The 14,679-nt window shown below is 36.8% G+C and overlaps 1 protein-coding gene across 6 annotated transcripts in view; it reads right to left on the minus strand.

Annotated features, from left to right (window-relative positions):
* Positions 1-14,679, minus strand: part of LOC150081511 (uncharacterized) — a 284,800-nt gene that overhangs the window by 74,135 nt on the left and 195,986 nt on the right. For all 6 annotated transcript variants that reach the window (XM_090379978.1, XM_090379976.1, XM_090379973.1 and 3 more), the window contains 2 exons: positions 9,924-9,961; positions 3,310-3,424 (listed from right to left, as the gene is read on the minus strand). In XM_090379978.1, the coding sequence (XP_090236104.1) occupies positions 3,310-3,424; positions 9,924-9,961 (153 nt within the window). The remainder of the gene's footprint in view (positions 1-3,309; positions 3,425-9,923; positions 9,962-14,679) is intronic.

A 14,679-nucleotide genomic window follows, 5' to 3' on the forward strand; every position in this document is an offset into this window, starting at 1 on the left:
GTGAATTACTTAATAAATGGTTATGTAAATTAAATCAACGTACTGAATTTAAAGTATTAGGAAATTAAAAATTATAATATAAATAAAAATCAATATAATAAATTTCAGTATTAATACTTTTATTTATAATTATTAAGCGAATTATCCATTACCTTAATGGATCTAATTGATTTTATTGACTACTTTTTTCTGAATCTTATTCTGGCAGGAGCATGTAAGGAAATCATTTTCATGCGGTTTTCTAACGGTATTTAGTTTTGATTTATTTTACTTTTTTAATAACCCTTTTAAAAATCTTCGAAAATATAGTTTGGTTAGATTTGACTTACATTAGAATTTCAATAATGGAATTTAATATTTGCAGTTTTAATTACTTAAAAAAAATTGTGCCTTTAAGGGAACATAAATGACGAGTTTGGACATCGGTAAATTGCAGCTTGAAACCGCCAGCACTGATAACGCATGTCACATTTCACTTACTGGCGCGTGAAAACATCCCTGCTGGCGAGCAATCTCCCGGAGTTTTGTTCAGTTGAGGTAGATATTTCGCGGTTGGCTGCTTTGTTTCAGTGCCCGTGTCGAAGGAAGAAAACGTTTTGTCTTTGCGCGCATCCCATCTTCTATTTAATTACCTCAAATGGGTTGCACGAAAGAATGGCTGAAGAGCCATATGTGAGGGAGCGGTGAATCCACAGTAATATAAAGATTCCTCCATCCTTTAGAGAGAATCGGATACTTTACGTGTTTCATAGTTGCTGATTGAAATTTTATTTGCCCGTTAGAAGCAGTTGTTTAGATAATAATTATCAAAACAGTTACCGGTTGCGATCGATCTAAAAAGACTAATAGACTGGTTGACGACCTCTTTCCCTTCATTCATCATGTTGGGCCAACGCCCAACTTCAAGCCCGCCGGATCTTTATTGACATTGTGAATAGTTTCTTTGTGCGTAGCAAAAGGGCATAAAAAATATTGATGTGAAAGTACATCTACATCGCCGTTTTCGACCTGCACTGCAGCCACAGGTCGAAACAGCCAACCTCTCCCGAGTGACACAGCACTTAAAAAATAATGGTGCTCTATTAACTACCATCGTGGTGTGAGCTACTGTCACGAACTGTCAATTCTCTTAGATGTAAAATGGAACCCAGGGATATGCAAAAGTAGTGTCAGACTCGTTGTGTTTGCAGTAGCTTCCTGCGTGCTTTGTTTAAACTTTTTTTTAAATTTTTTATTTCGTATGCAATGCTGTTTGTTGGTGCTTCAAAAGTGACTTCACATATCTCCCACGTGAATGCCCCGCTATTCCGCAAACGCTGTAGAAAAAGAGAGGGTGCTGACAGGGAAATCTCAAACACCCAGCTGATAGACGAAAAGGCCGACCGGTAAAATGTCATCTTGAAATTAGCACTTCAGATACATCTGCGGTTTCGCTGCGGTTCTCGGATGCCACTACAGAGAGAAGACGTTCTGTCACTATGGTTACGGTGCCGCCTGATCGGAAAAAGAAGAGGGGGGGGGTGTTCTGTTGCTATGGCAACTGGAAAGTTTTGCGTACACTTGTGGGGCAGGGGTGAGAGTAGTGAAGTCACGGTTGGCCGTTAATTCGCAGCTGTTATCCGACTTCCCTGCGTGACACGTGTCTGCATTCCCGGTTGTCACGTGGTCTGCTAATGCCGAAGCGCGTGCCGCATAAACGGGAAGGGGGGGAGGATTAGAGCCCAGTGTTTTCTTTGGTGTTGTTACAGCGATAGGTTACACAGAGAGCGCCGACACCAGATGGGGGTCTCACTTTTCATTCCAGTTGTCTCCGGCGCACTGTGACAATTGCTTGACATTGCCGTAATCTGCCTTCAGGGATGGGGTGGAACGGAACATCATGCACCAAACATAATATCGCCGATTGATATGACTGATACAAATGCGCTTTATAAGAGCTAAATTCATCTTGACTTTTACAGTAATAAAATTCCAACTAGAGATTATCCATAAAATGACTACTACGTGACTCTTTGGTAGTATCAGAAAATAGTGAAGTTCTGAAAGCGTAAGAATGAGTCTCCGATTTCTTCTATATCCCCAAGAGTGTTTCAGAAATATGAAGGACTTCCATTATTTATGTGCGTTGTCAGTCATTATCCTTCACCTTATGTTCAGAAGTTAGGATACTCATTGGTTGCGGGCAGAGGTCATCGCCCAAAACCTCAATTCAAAGCCCGAGGCAATTTAATCAACAAAACAGAAAACTTGCTTTCAGCATTACACCATTACAAAAATGACAATTTTGTAAAATGCTCATTAGTAACTAATAAAAAAATTATTGACAACAATCAAGAAAAGTTAATGTTTTACATTTTAGCGGGTAACTAGAAATTGTTATTACGCTTATGTGCGCGTTGCAAGACATACATACTCACGCAATGACAACTGTATTCAGCACTCAGAGAGCAAATTTAGTTCATATAGTTTTCAGATATTATGTTGATTAAGACCGTTAGCGAAAGACACATTATAGAACGCTTTAAATAAAAATCTTAACTGAGAAATCTCAAATATCCTTTTTGAGATTTCTCTCAGTTGGAATTCAGATTACACTGAAGAAAAGTTCTCAAGAATCTCCTTAAACGCTTAAGAGTTATTTTTTAGTAAAATAATAAGAGGAATTTACCTCAATGTAGTACGTAGAACACTTCCGTATGATACCCTCCAGAAATTAAAATGGAAAAAACGAAAAAATCGACAACTTTCCGGTACATTAGAGTAAAATATAAATAATCAAATAATCAAATATAAATAATTGATTATTTAATTATTTATATTTTACTCTAATGTACCGGTAAGTTGTCGATTTTTCCGTTTTAATTTCTGGAGGGTATCATACCGAAGTGTTCTACGTACTATATTGAGGTAAACTCCTCTTATTATTTTACTAATATTATTATCAACGTAGAACATATTGAGTATCACAGCTCTGATTCATACTATCTAATAGAGTTATTTTTTGTACATTTTGTCGGAATAAATTGTTTCACATGGTGTTTAAATTCAAGTTCAACAAAAACGTAATACAGTATTGAAAATTAATATTGAGTTTTAAAATATTTCTAAAAATTTTATGTTTTATCATTTATTATTTAATGTTATTCTATTTTATTATTTTCATATACTGCATATTAATAATAACGAAAAATATTATCCAAAAATCATTAAAACCACAATGTGATTATGATCATTGCTTCTTACCATGTGATAAAGCTAAGTTTTTTTTTTTTTAATTCAGTTTTATCGGTAAAAATAAATAATACTTACTCCTCGGATCCGATCCAGGAGTCTTTGGCGTCTTAACAGGAGAGAGCATTCCATTCTTCTTCTTAGGTGAGGATGTGGATTTTTGAGAAAGGGGTTTCTTAGGAGAAGGTGGAGTCTGAAAATAAATCAATGAAAAATCGTATATTTCATCATTAATGCAGTATACCTCAACTTATTCCTTTGACTTGGTCTATAAAATCGTCAGTGAATTCATCCAAGACAACTTTAAAATTCAATCTCTCACCTGATATTGTTTATTTTAGAGGTATAAATTATAATATTTTCATAGTTGTGAGTTAGTATGCTGAAGAGGTTCGATTCTTAAATCCTAATTTTTATTTCATCACTTGGATGGACTGTAAAGAACATTATCTGTCCTTGCTATTTCCACACGAAGTCGTACTCTCATTGCACAATGCTGTTCCCATTAATCTATCAACAACATATTCAGAAAGACTCAGTGTTACAATGGCACAATGGTGGAACTTCAGAACAGCGATAACAGTGAGGATAGCTTCTGGCACCGTCTGCCCAGACTACCGCAATTAAAAAGGTGGAGTTGTACCAAAGGTTGCAACAGTACTTTTGCAACATATTTGCTGTCTATTTGGAAGGGGTACTGAGACCTGCATGTCTTGGTTAGTCGCTGGTTTGTCAGTTGAAGGTCTATTGAAACTACGACGTTTGAATAGCTCGTTAGAGTTTATAGGGTTTACCAGCTGTTGTTTGTTCAAGATGACACTTTACTTTTCATTTATCTTAACAGAGCTTTTATCATCATGTTGAAAAGATTTTTTTTTTTTTTTTTTTTTCAATTTGCGCCACGTCCAATCGATATGTAATAACACCTTGCAATATCTTTCAATCGATTGGTGTTGTTTTGTTGGTCGGCCGTCAGAGGGCAGATTGGATGGAGAGGGCAATGGTACTTGCACTGCTTGTTGCGTTTTCTGTGTGTAAAGAACATAACATGGCAGTTCTAAAGTTATTATTATAGTTAAAACCTTGCTGAAGAATTTGGTAATTAAAAAGTTTCACTCCAAATTTCTGAATTTTACGAGTTTTTTAGTAAATATTAAAGGGATTTTTAAAAACATTAGAGTTTTTAGAAATTTTGATATTGCCGATATCTTAATTAGGTACTAAAGGGGCATTTCTTTAAAGCAGTGAACCTGATCCAAGTCTTGCACTTGAATCTGGTTCACTACTAATCAAATTAATCAGAATCATAAAACTTGGGGTTCGAGATGTTATTGGTTTTTAGGAGCATTAACGACTTAGACCATATTACTCCGTTTTGTATTATGTCAGTTCACGGACCGATTTGTGTGTTGTGTGGGCTGGAAAACCTCTGACCCTCCGACTGAGATCGGCTAACAGTAAAACTGCGATTGAAGAGACCTTTACTCTATGCCAGTACAGTGGTTTCGCCACGTCACCCGTTTGGAGAGGTCTGGGTTTGAATCATCGATGGCTGGAAGAATTGCTAATGGTCCGTTCAACTCGCACAACGTGAAAATCTACCCTTGAACACACGCTTTGTGCACAGCCGTAATACACAACGGAGCAATATGGTCTAAGTCGCTGATACACCAAAGAAATTCTTTCAGTCATCGACGGGACTAGTTCGAGATGAAACCACGTTATGCTAAATTCCACAGTAAAGCGGACTGCCATGTTGCCACAGTGTATTCAAAAACATGGTCTCAGGTATTATGGATTTTTTTTTTTTTTTAAACTTGAATTTGTTAAATGGACATGGAAACCTAATACTTTCTATTAGGCTTGACAATTTTCCGATTATTCTACAGGTTCCTATTTTTAAATGTAATTTACTTATTTTTAACCGATTATGATTCATTGTTCTCTGAGGTTTAGAAAGTTAATATTAGTTTCTTTTACAGTAATCATGCCTCCAATTTTCAGTGTTCAACAGAGGGCTAAAATCGCACCCCGCTACGAGGTTTGGGGATCCGTTATAAGAGATCAAAGGTGGTGGAGGGCTGAACGTGAAATCCATGCAACACTGGACGCAAAAACAATAAAAACTTGCCATCAGAAGTTAATGATACCAGGCTGTGTCACCTATAGGAAGAGAAGAGGAAGGCCATCATCCTTGAGAACTCCAGACAACATTGTGACAGTGATTGAGATGTTCTCAATGGTTTCACAGAAATCAGTGCGTGAAGGAGCTCGGGAAAGCGGATTATCTCGTTATGCAGTTGTAACCATCCTCAGGAAAGAACTGTCTTTCAAATTATGGAAGCCACATTACGTTCAGAAATTGTTTCGTGATGACTGCAACAGAATTATAGAGTTTGCAGAAATTACGTTGGGGTGGTACGAAGAGTGGCCACAGTTTTGATAACACTGTTTCAAGTGACGAAGCTCTGTTTCATGGTGGTTTTTTTAATTGACAGAACTGCCGTTCTTGGTCAGCAGAAAATCCGGATGTATACACTGGTGTTCAAAGAAAGTGCATCACCCCTTAAAATTGTAATTGTCGTCCGAATAACGTAAGTATATGGCAATATTTCTTAGAGATTGCATCAGATAAGATTTACACGCGTAGGTTATGATGTAATATTGCATCAGCTGTTGCTTTCAACTATATAAACACCCTCTTCAAGAGTTATAGTCATTCCTTGCTTTTGTCAGGATGGCGAGTTACGTACAGTTGACGCCACGAAGAAAGATTGCTATTGTTGCTTTACGTGAAGAAGGATGTTCTTCCCGTCATATTGCTTATAGAGTGTCTTGTAATCAGTCGACAGTGAGTAGATTTCTTTCCAAACTCAAGAATACTGGTTCTGCTGATGGGGAAAAAAGGAACCGGACACAAATGAGTCTCTACGCCAAAACAGTCTCTGAACAAATGAGTCTGTACGCCGCGTTTTGAAGCGCTTATGCCTTAAAAACCGTAAAGAACATACAAGAATGGGAAGAACATACAAGAGTGGTAATAAGTGCATAACAGTCAGAAGACGCATCTTCAAAAATGGACTTGTAGCCCGTCGTCCTAAGAAGCCTCTCCTCAAACAAAAATCAAAAAAGTCCGATTAATTTGGTGTAAGGAGCATGTCAAATGGACTCCAAAGCAGTGGAAGTCAGTTATTTTCTCGTATGAGAAGAAATTCAACCTTCATGACTCTGATGGGAGACAAACGATTCGCCGTAGACGTGGTGAAGAATACCATCCAGACTGTATGGTGTCTACAGTGAAATTCCCTACCAGCCAAATCATATGGAGGTGCATTTCGTATCGCGGAGTAGGTCACGTGCAGTTTATAAAAGGCTCCGTAAATGCCAATGGATACCTGGCTATATTGGAAGGCAAATTGCTGCCAACCGTTAGCGACCATTTCAACCTGCCAAGTAACTGCATCTTTCAGCACGACTCTGCTCCTTGTCTTCGGGGGGCGAAAAGTGTAAGTAGGCACTTCTGTAGTTACTTTAGCTTCATTTCTGCATTAGAGGTTCGACAGTAATTGTCTGATAACATTTGTTACAGGTGAAAAAATGGTTGGAAGAACGGTCCATTACAACTCTTAGCTGGCCAGGAAACAGCCCAGACCTGAATCTTATAGAGAACTGTTGGCATCGTGTGGAATCTGCAGTTGCCAGAAAGAAACCAAAGACCCTTCGTGAACTTGAGGAAGCCATAATTCGTGTTTGGAACCACGAACTATCAGTTGACTATCTTCAGAAATTGATCTTGTCAATGCCTTGACGGTGTGCTGCTGTCATCAGGGCCAGAGTCTGTTCAACTAAATATTAGTTTGCGCCTGGTGAACCTTTCCATTTGAAATGATAAACTGAAGCAAATTGAGGGCTTCCGATAACATTTCAGCCATAATTTCCGTGTTTACCAAAACTGTTGTATATAGGTTGCAAATGCTCATTTTGGAATATTTGAGAGCGCCTGTCAAATATTACTTAGCTTTGCCTTAACTATTAATAAATATCTTTTGTCTATATTTCTGTTTGTGATGCTAATCATTAATGTAACATACCATCGCGAAAAAGAGAAATGTGAAATGCACTTTTTTTGAACACCAGTGTATGTTGAAAAGGCTCAGAATAATTCAGAGATAACAGTCGGGTGTGGTACCACATCATCCACAATGATTCGCCTTTCATTCTGCGAGACGCAGTGAATGCCAAAATATATATTTCAAAATGTAGCAAGATCGTATGTTGGCTAATTATTTCACAATGAAGCAACATTAAAACTTAATTTTGTGCAGGAGGTAGCACCCTCTCATTTTGCAAATGATGTCCATACATGGCTGCATAATCACTTCCTAGGACGATAGACTGGAAGATGTGGTCTGCAGGAATGCTAGCCTCCAGCTCGAATCCGACGTGGTGGGCCAAGAAAGAGGTTTGCCGTGAAAAGCCACGCAGATTAGACAAACTGGAAGCAACAATCGCAAATGTGTCCCCTAGACACATTCCAATTAACTTTTTATAATTGATAGTAGCGAATGTACCAGTTCGTATAAGGAAATATGTCTAAAATGGGGCACGTGTAGATTTTAAAATATAGCGCCAAAAACCTCAATAAATTATGAATAAAATAATATTGATTTAATTAAAATCGATTAAAATATAAAGTAGTTCCTATAATTTACTAATAGGAAGTGACTTATTAGACACCTTGTATTCTGTAATATGTAACTGCAGCTTTCTTACTATTGAGTTTTGTATGATGTGTTTTTCTAAATGTGTTAGTCGCAGATAAGTGGTTTTAGAACTTTGCGAATCTCTTACATGTAGAAAAAATCGGAGAGGTTATCGCCTTTTGAAAATGCAATTATTTTGCTTTTTTTTATATCCCCTAAATCGAATTGATTTTGAGTCGTCTGCAGAAGACAAAAGTGCCACCAAAAATTCCTAAAATCGAACAGACGATGCAGAAATACTTTCCCCCTTCTGTTCTAGCAGGCAGAGAATATTTAAACCACAACATCAGTCGCGGCGAAGAAGATTAGATTTTGATGCGCGCCTCGGATGGAGTTTTGATGTAAATGAGGATTTGATTGATAACTCGCGCAACTTGTAAACACTTCTCGCGTTCAAGAAGCGCTGCTTAACGCACTATCAATATCCTGTTGTCGCGTGCAACGGGGATATCCCTTCTTTTTTTAACAGGAGGATAAAGGGAGATAGCCGAATGTGGAATAAGACATTCTATTCCTTTAACGGTTCGAAAAGAGAAATTAAAGGCGTTAAAATATGTAATTGGGCGCAAGTGACTGGTAGTCCTCGCATAGTAATTAGGGAAGCGTGTGTGTGTGTTGGGATCGGGGGGAGAATATATTGAAGAATACGGGAGAAGCGGGCTGGAGTAACCTTAATAGGTGGTGACTATAACAGTAGGAGTAACGTAAAACTTTACTTTTTTTACTTTTTTTTATAACAGTAGGAAAGAATACGTTAATAGTGATGCAGTAGCTTGGCAACAATAGGACTTCCTGCATTTAGATGCCTGTTCTAATGGATGTATTGTTCTTCATCCCCTAAACTTTTTTCAACCTCTGTACTTACGTGATTATTCGAATGTTTTATATCGTAAAATATGCCATTTTCCGTTTTACTTCTGTATAGGTCCACTTACTTGAAATCCGTGTATTTTATTGGAAAACAGTCTCACGTCTGCCAGGCGACAAGAGACTGCGTTCAATCAGTCTTGTGACGCCAGAACACTACTGTCCGTCGTCCTTTTTCCTTCCAACCTGACAGCATTGTCTTGCCCAGGGGTGCTTTGATCACGCCTGTCAATCTGGTGATGAAGTATCTTGGAAGAGACCATTTTTTTCTGCATCAGTTTGCTGTCAGTTTTTCTTACGGGCTGAAAAAGGGAGGACAACAAGTACTCTGTCGTAGGTCACTGAGGTCAGTGCACGTCATTCAGAGCGAAGAAACGCCTCTTTACGAGGTTCATTTCTAAAGACGCTCTTAAGTAAATCAAGTGAGGCTCATTCAGAAAATGCCGATTCCACAAGTTGCGGGCAGTTTTATGAATGCCCTTCCAGGGTTTTTTTCCTTCATCGTAGAACCACCACCTCTTTCAAAGTGTTAGATTACATTATGACAACAGCAACAGACTTCTAAGTAACGGCCTCCATTGGTCCGGGCCTCTCCGTAATGAGGAACAATTAAAGTTATGGCTGTATCCCGGTTGATGGACAGCAGGAACAAAAAGCTCTCGCCCCCCCCCCCCTCACTTCTGTTCTGTTGCACAGCCTGTGTCATTCCTTATCAATCTATTGTTAGCTATCTTCTTTGTGTGTTCGCCAATATGCATTGTCACCTACAGCTGCCGAGGCAACAGCACCCGAGCAATTGGACCTTGTTCACAGCTGTGATAGATCCCTGCCTTGGGTTCTTGTTGATCTATAGAGGAATTTTGAAATGATATACAATGTTTTAGGTATTCGGTAACTAAACGCTGGATAGTTGCTTAGCGTTTAGAGTAAGATGATGTCCGCCTGTTCCATTCTATACTGGAAATGTATAGAATGGAATAATATAGAATGATATTATAATATGATGTGTAATTTAATGATATAGAATACGTAATGTTAAAAATACATAAAACCAGCACTTACTTTACTAGGCTTTGGCTGTTGAGGAGATGGCGAACCACCTACAACAGAGAAAAAGATGTTTAGTTATATGCAGAGTGTAAATGAACGATGCTTTTTAAAACTTTCCCACTAAGTATTCACCGATTGAAAGTAACAATGAATTAAATTAATAATAATAAACGTGAAATTTTCGAATGGCCTGCTCTTGACTTGCTTCTGCGACATTTTATGTGTCTGAACAGAGTATAGAGCGATTTTACATAGCTTTTACGAAAATAATTACTACTTTACTAGGATTAGGCTTAATATTGAAGCAATAACGATCTTTATATGAAGGTAAAAGTTCTCTAATTTTTGGGGATTTTACCGTAACTTTGGAGTTCTTCACATGTGTAAAGAGTACAGCTTACTCTCTGTAAGTATGAACAACACGATCGTTAAACATCTGTTCTAGTGACATATTCGTAAAGCACCTTAATAAGATAATTACTATCTGAAATAATCAGCACGTGCAAACGAAAATAGATTAAACACAAATTATATAACAGCTATATTGTTTAATTATGTTTGACGTTTCTGACGGATGTTATTGATGACTTAACTGTATGACAGGAGTCTGGCAGACGTGATATATGACACTTGGTGATTAAGTGTTAATGTTTCCCTGGAAACGAAAATTTTTCTGACAAAGAAAAAAAAAAAAAAAACATGCTCCACGACCAGTGTTTTCTTTTATAATTTCGTAATAAGGATGTGCCGTGGGAGTTCAAGTAAAGCAAACAAAAGATAAATGATAGTTTTAAATAGCACTAAACAGCAGCCAATGGAGTAAATGTTTTCATTGTTAATTGCGATTCAACTATTTTAGAATCGGTCAGTCTTCCAACTGTAATCTGTAGCCCGCTTTACCATTACTCTGTTATTTCCATCTTCTGGTTGCGAGATTAAATTGATGAAATCCGACGTTACTAAGTTAACAGTGGCTTCTGTACACAGACACTTTATTCGAAGATTACAGCAAAGAAAACAAAATGTTGATTGTGAAAGAGAAAATAGAATAAACTTTTTTTCCTCCTCCCTTTTTCAGGGTACCCTTCTAGGAATTTTATTTTTCACATAGTGGAGAAATGCTCCAAAGCTAGTTTCCGTCACTGTATCAGTAGCGACTTCCTCTTAGTTTCGCTCTAATAATACAGGATTTGCTGGTTTGAGATTACTTGAGCACAAAGTTTTAACGAATCTGAAACTGACATTGTTAGCGCGTGCTTGATGCGTGGAGGCATATCGGACTGAAGTTCTGCGATCCGGTGTGTTCGCTAGGAGGAAAATTCTGCTGGCCTGTATCGTTTTAATCCTCTCTATTAAGTTCGATTGCTGTACTGCTGTTGGCATTATAAAATAATTGGAGCTTGCGAAACGTGACCATCATAATATAAGATGTCGAAGTGGAAAATTAACATAGTTTCGTAAGATACTAACTTGTTAACGAATACAATGACGGGGGAAAAAAAAGAAAAAAAAAAACAATTGGAGGATTTCGCTTATTACATATAAAACTGCATTCAAGCTGAATAAAGGCTTTTACCTTCGATCCTATACCACTATATATCAACATCAGTATTATTATACCAATTATTTCTTACATTTAAAAGTAACATCTGATATAGTTTAAATTTAAATAGCTAAGTTTCATTTAATATTTTATTTTTAAAGAAAATACATTAAATTTAAAATATTAAACATTTAATTTTTTAAATGAAAAAAAAAAAAAAAAACTGTAATATATTCCTTTTAAAATTGAGAAGCACAAAATCAGTTTCTTTTTCACTTTTTTTAAGTGAAAAACAAACAAACTGATTTTTTATGTAGGTAAAAGTCTACAAAGATATGAAGAGTCGTCACTTAAGAGTCAGTTCATAATAACATCTTGCGTACACATTGAATTACTTACGTTTAATTATATTATTTTTAATATACTTGATTAAATCTTGATTCCTGAATTTTCAGTTGAACAATATCGCGATATAGTGAACTCTTTTCCTGGTGTGTTATAGCAAGTGAATATTCGATATCAATTAGTAACACACAGGTAGTAAACGAAGCCTAATTGTTAGATAATTGTGTTTTTTTTTTTTTTTTTGTTTTTCTTATCTTCTGTCCTTTTAGATTATTGTCGTTTCTTTGTTGCGAGTTAAAGGTTTAGCGCCAGTCATTTTGGATTAGAAGCGTAATTCATAGTTTCAGCTTCCTGTCCCTGGTGTATTCCTAAGTAACTAGACTATCGTCAGGAGAGCCGCACAAAATTAAGTCCTCCTGCATTGTTAGCTTTTGCTTTGAGTAATCAGGCGATTAAAGCAGAGTAATTGTACTAGTCCGTCCTCTAGAACTGGCGAGAAACTGCTGAACTTCTTGCAAACTTCTTGAAGAAGAATAGCAAAGTCGAGGAAGCAAGCCATCTTTTTTCGTTTTTTGTGGAAGTGGTATAATATTTATAATTCTTAATAGTTTCAAACAGTAAAGTGTCCATCAAATGAAACAATTTAATTTAATTTTAATTAAATACAGTATCAGTGAACAATGCTTTTTTATGATAAATATTCGTCTGTTGTTTGTTCTTGCGGCTTGCTTATTTGGCAATCCTTTTAATGACTTTAATGAGCTGATCGTTATTTATATTGATGGATTTCAATACAGTTTCAGTTTCGTTTTGATGTATATCGCACGGTATGTTGCATTTTTTTGGCTGCCCAAAGAATTTAGAGTTATCAATCTTTTCCCTGGTATAAGTTTCGGTGATATTTACTGTTCGAGTCTCTTTTCAGAATGTTAATTTATTGCCTGTGCCGAGTCACCTGTTTAACAGCTAATAGCCAGCTATCCATGACCCCTCCCCCACTCAATTCTAAATTTCTTGACAGTTTACTCCGAGGAGGTTTCCATAAGCAAAATCATTGCAATAAATCCAGAAAGAGGGAGTTAAAGAAATTTTTTGAAGTTTGCACCTATTGTGCATTCCGTGAATCATTTAACTCAATGAAGAGGTTTTCAGAAAAATCTCTGAAGCGAAGTGTTGGAGGAGAAATGGTCTGATTTCTTTGTCATGTCTAAGGATGGCAGAATTAATGCGAACAACGTTTATTCTGATTAGAGCGAATTAAGTCAGTATAATTTTATATCCCTTACTAGCCTTAAAAATGAATGCGTACTTGTCATAATTTTTTGTTAAACCACTATATTTTTGTACTTATGCTTATCAGAGAGTACAGGGTGCTACCATATAGTAATGAAGTTTATTTGTATTGTGCGGTTTATACTAGGTAACTTGGCATGTTGTTGCAGAGGCATCTTTCATAGCCATATAAATAAATTTTCTGCTTATGATCCGGGTTGGCTATGCAGGATCAGGAGTTTAAAATATACAGAAAGTACAAAATATTACCATATTCTGTGATATCATTTGCTCTGAACACGCGATGTACGTTCTTAAAAGTTACCAGTCGGCTACGCTCCGTACAAGAATTTGATTAGTCTGCAAAGCTCGAATGGACCTTTCCACAGCATCCCAAAAGTGCTCCACAGAGTTCAGTCCGGGGAACGGATTACTAATTACTTGAATCAAAAGTGAAGGGGGGGTTGTTTCCTTTGTTGTAGAAATAAGAGATCGTTTTAAGAACAGAATTAACATCAAGTTTCATATGACTTATTGTAAGTATGTAAGTGAGACAATTCAGGTGGGAAGTTCATCTAGAGAAAGTTTTTTAAATGGTTCAAAATGCATAAAAAAGTAGGGATGTTGATGATGCATTAAGAGGATGTCTAAAGAACTAGGCTGATGAAAATGTTCACATCCTGAGAGATTCGATTCATTCGTGTTTCGGCTAATTTTACATTTAACTGGTGAAGTGCTAAATTAGCTAAAGGAACGGACTCATTTGGAAAGGATCGATAGTACATTGATGTATACTATAGTAGAGAGAATTTCGGTAAAAGACTTCTGTCAAAGTCTTTTATTAGTTACTTCACGACGCATTCACGCTACATTCTATCTCTTCTCATTAACAAACTATTGGCCTAAGAAATGCGCTGCTTACTTAAGCAGTTAGTACCACGAATTATGTGGGTGAAAGGTATACGGAACGAGAAAAGAGTGGGCAGCTAACCAATGACTCTCAACCATGTATATAGTTTCCCTCCGCTATGTTAAAGGCAGGTATACCATAAAATTAGCCTCATAACTTTATGGATGCACCCCATATACAATCATCAGACTGACCTACAAGCGGACTTCGTAATTATAATATGACTGCCTTTAACCTCTCATGTTAAAAGTTTAAATGTGAAGGTCTGTTAAACGTGAATAATCTGTCTACGTGACACCATAGACACCATTTGCATTTGTGACGTAAATATCATTAAATCCATCCATATACTGACCTGACCTCATATAGATATCAGTTTTCAGCTGCAAAGAACATGAGATAAAGACTGTGTTTTACATGAAATCGTTTATGCTACCATATACCAATGATTTAAAAATATAGTCCTAACACCAGTTCTAACCATTCTAAATAAAATGAAAATAAATCCCACAGAAAATAATTAAAAATAGTTACCCTACACATATTAAGAAGACACACAAAAAAGCATTCCCCGTTTTAGAAAATGGCCTTCTAGGCATCACCCTGTTGACTAGATTGAATTTATACTTAGAGCAAGGCTCTGCTGGTCGGCTACAACTGCCTCTATGTAAAGCGCAAAATTAACGATAAAGGTGACT

This window comes from Mastigoproctus giganteus, chromosome 8, assembly GCF_048544385.1.
Source record: "Mastigoproctus giganteus isolate SK-2022 chromosome 8, ASM4854438v1, whole genome shotgun sequence".
Lineage (NCBI taxonomy): Eukaryota > Metazoa > Arthropoda > Arachnida > Uropygi > Thelyphonidae > Mastigoproctus > Mastigoproctus giganteus.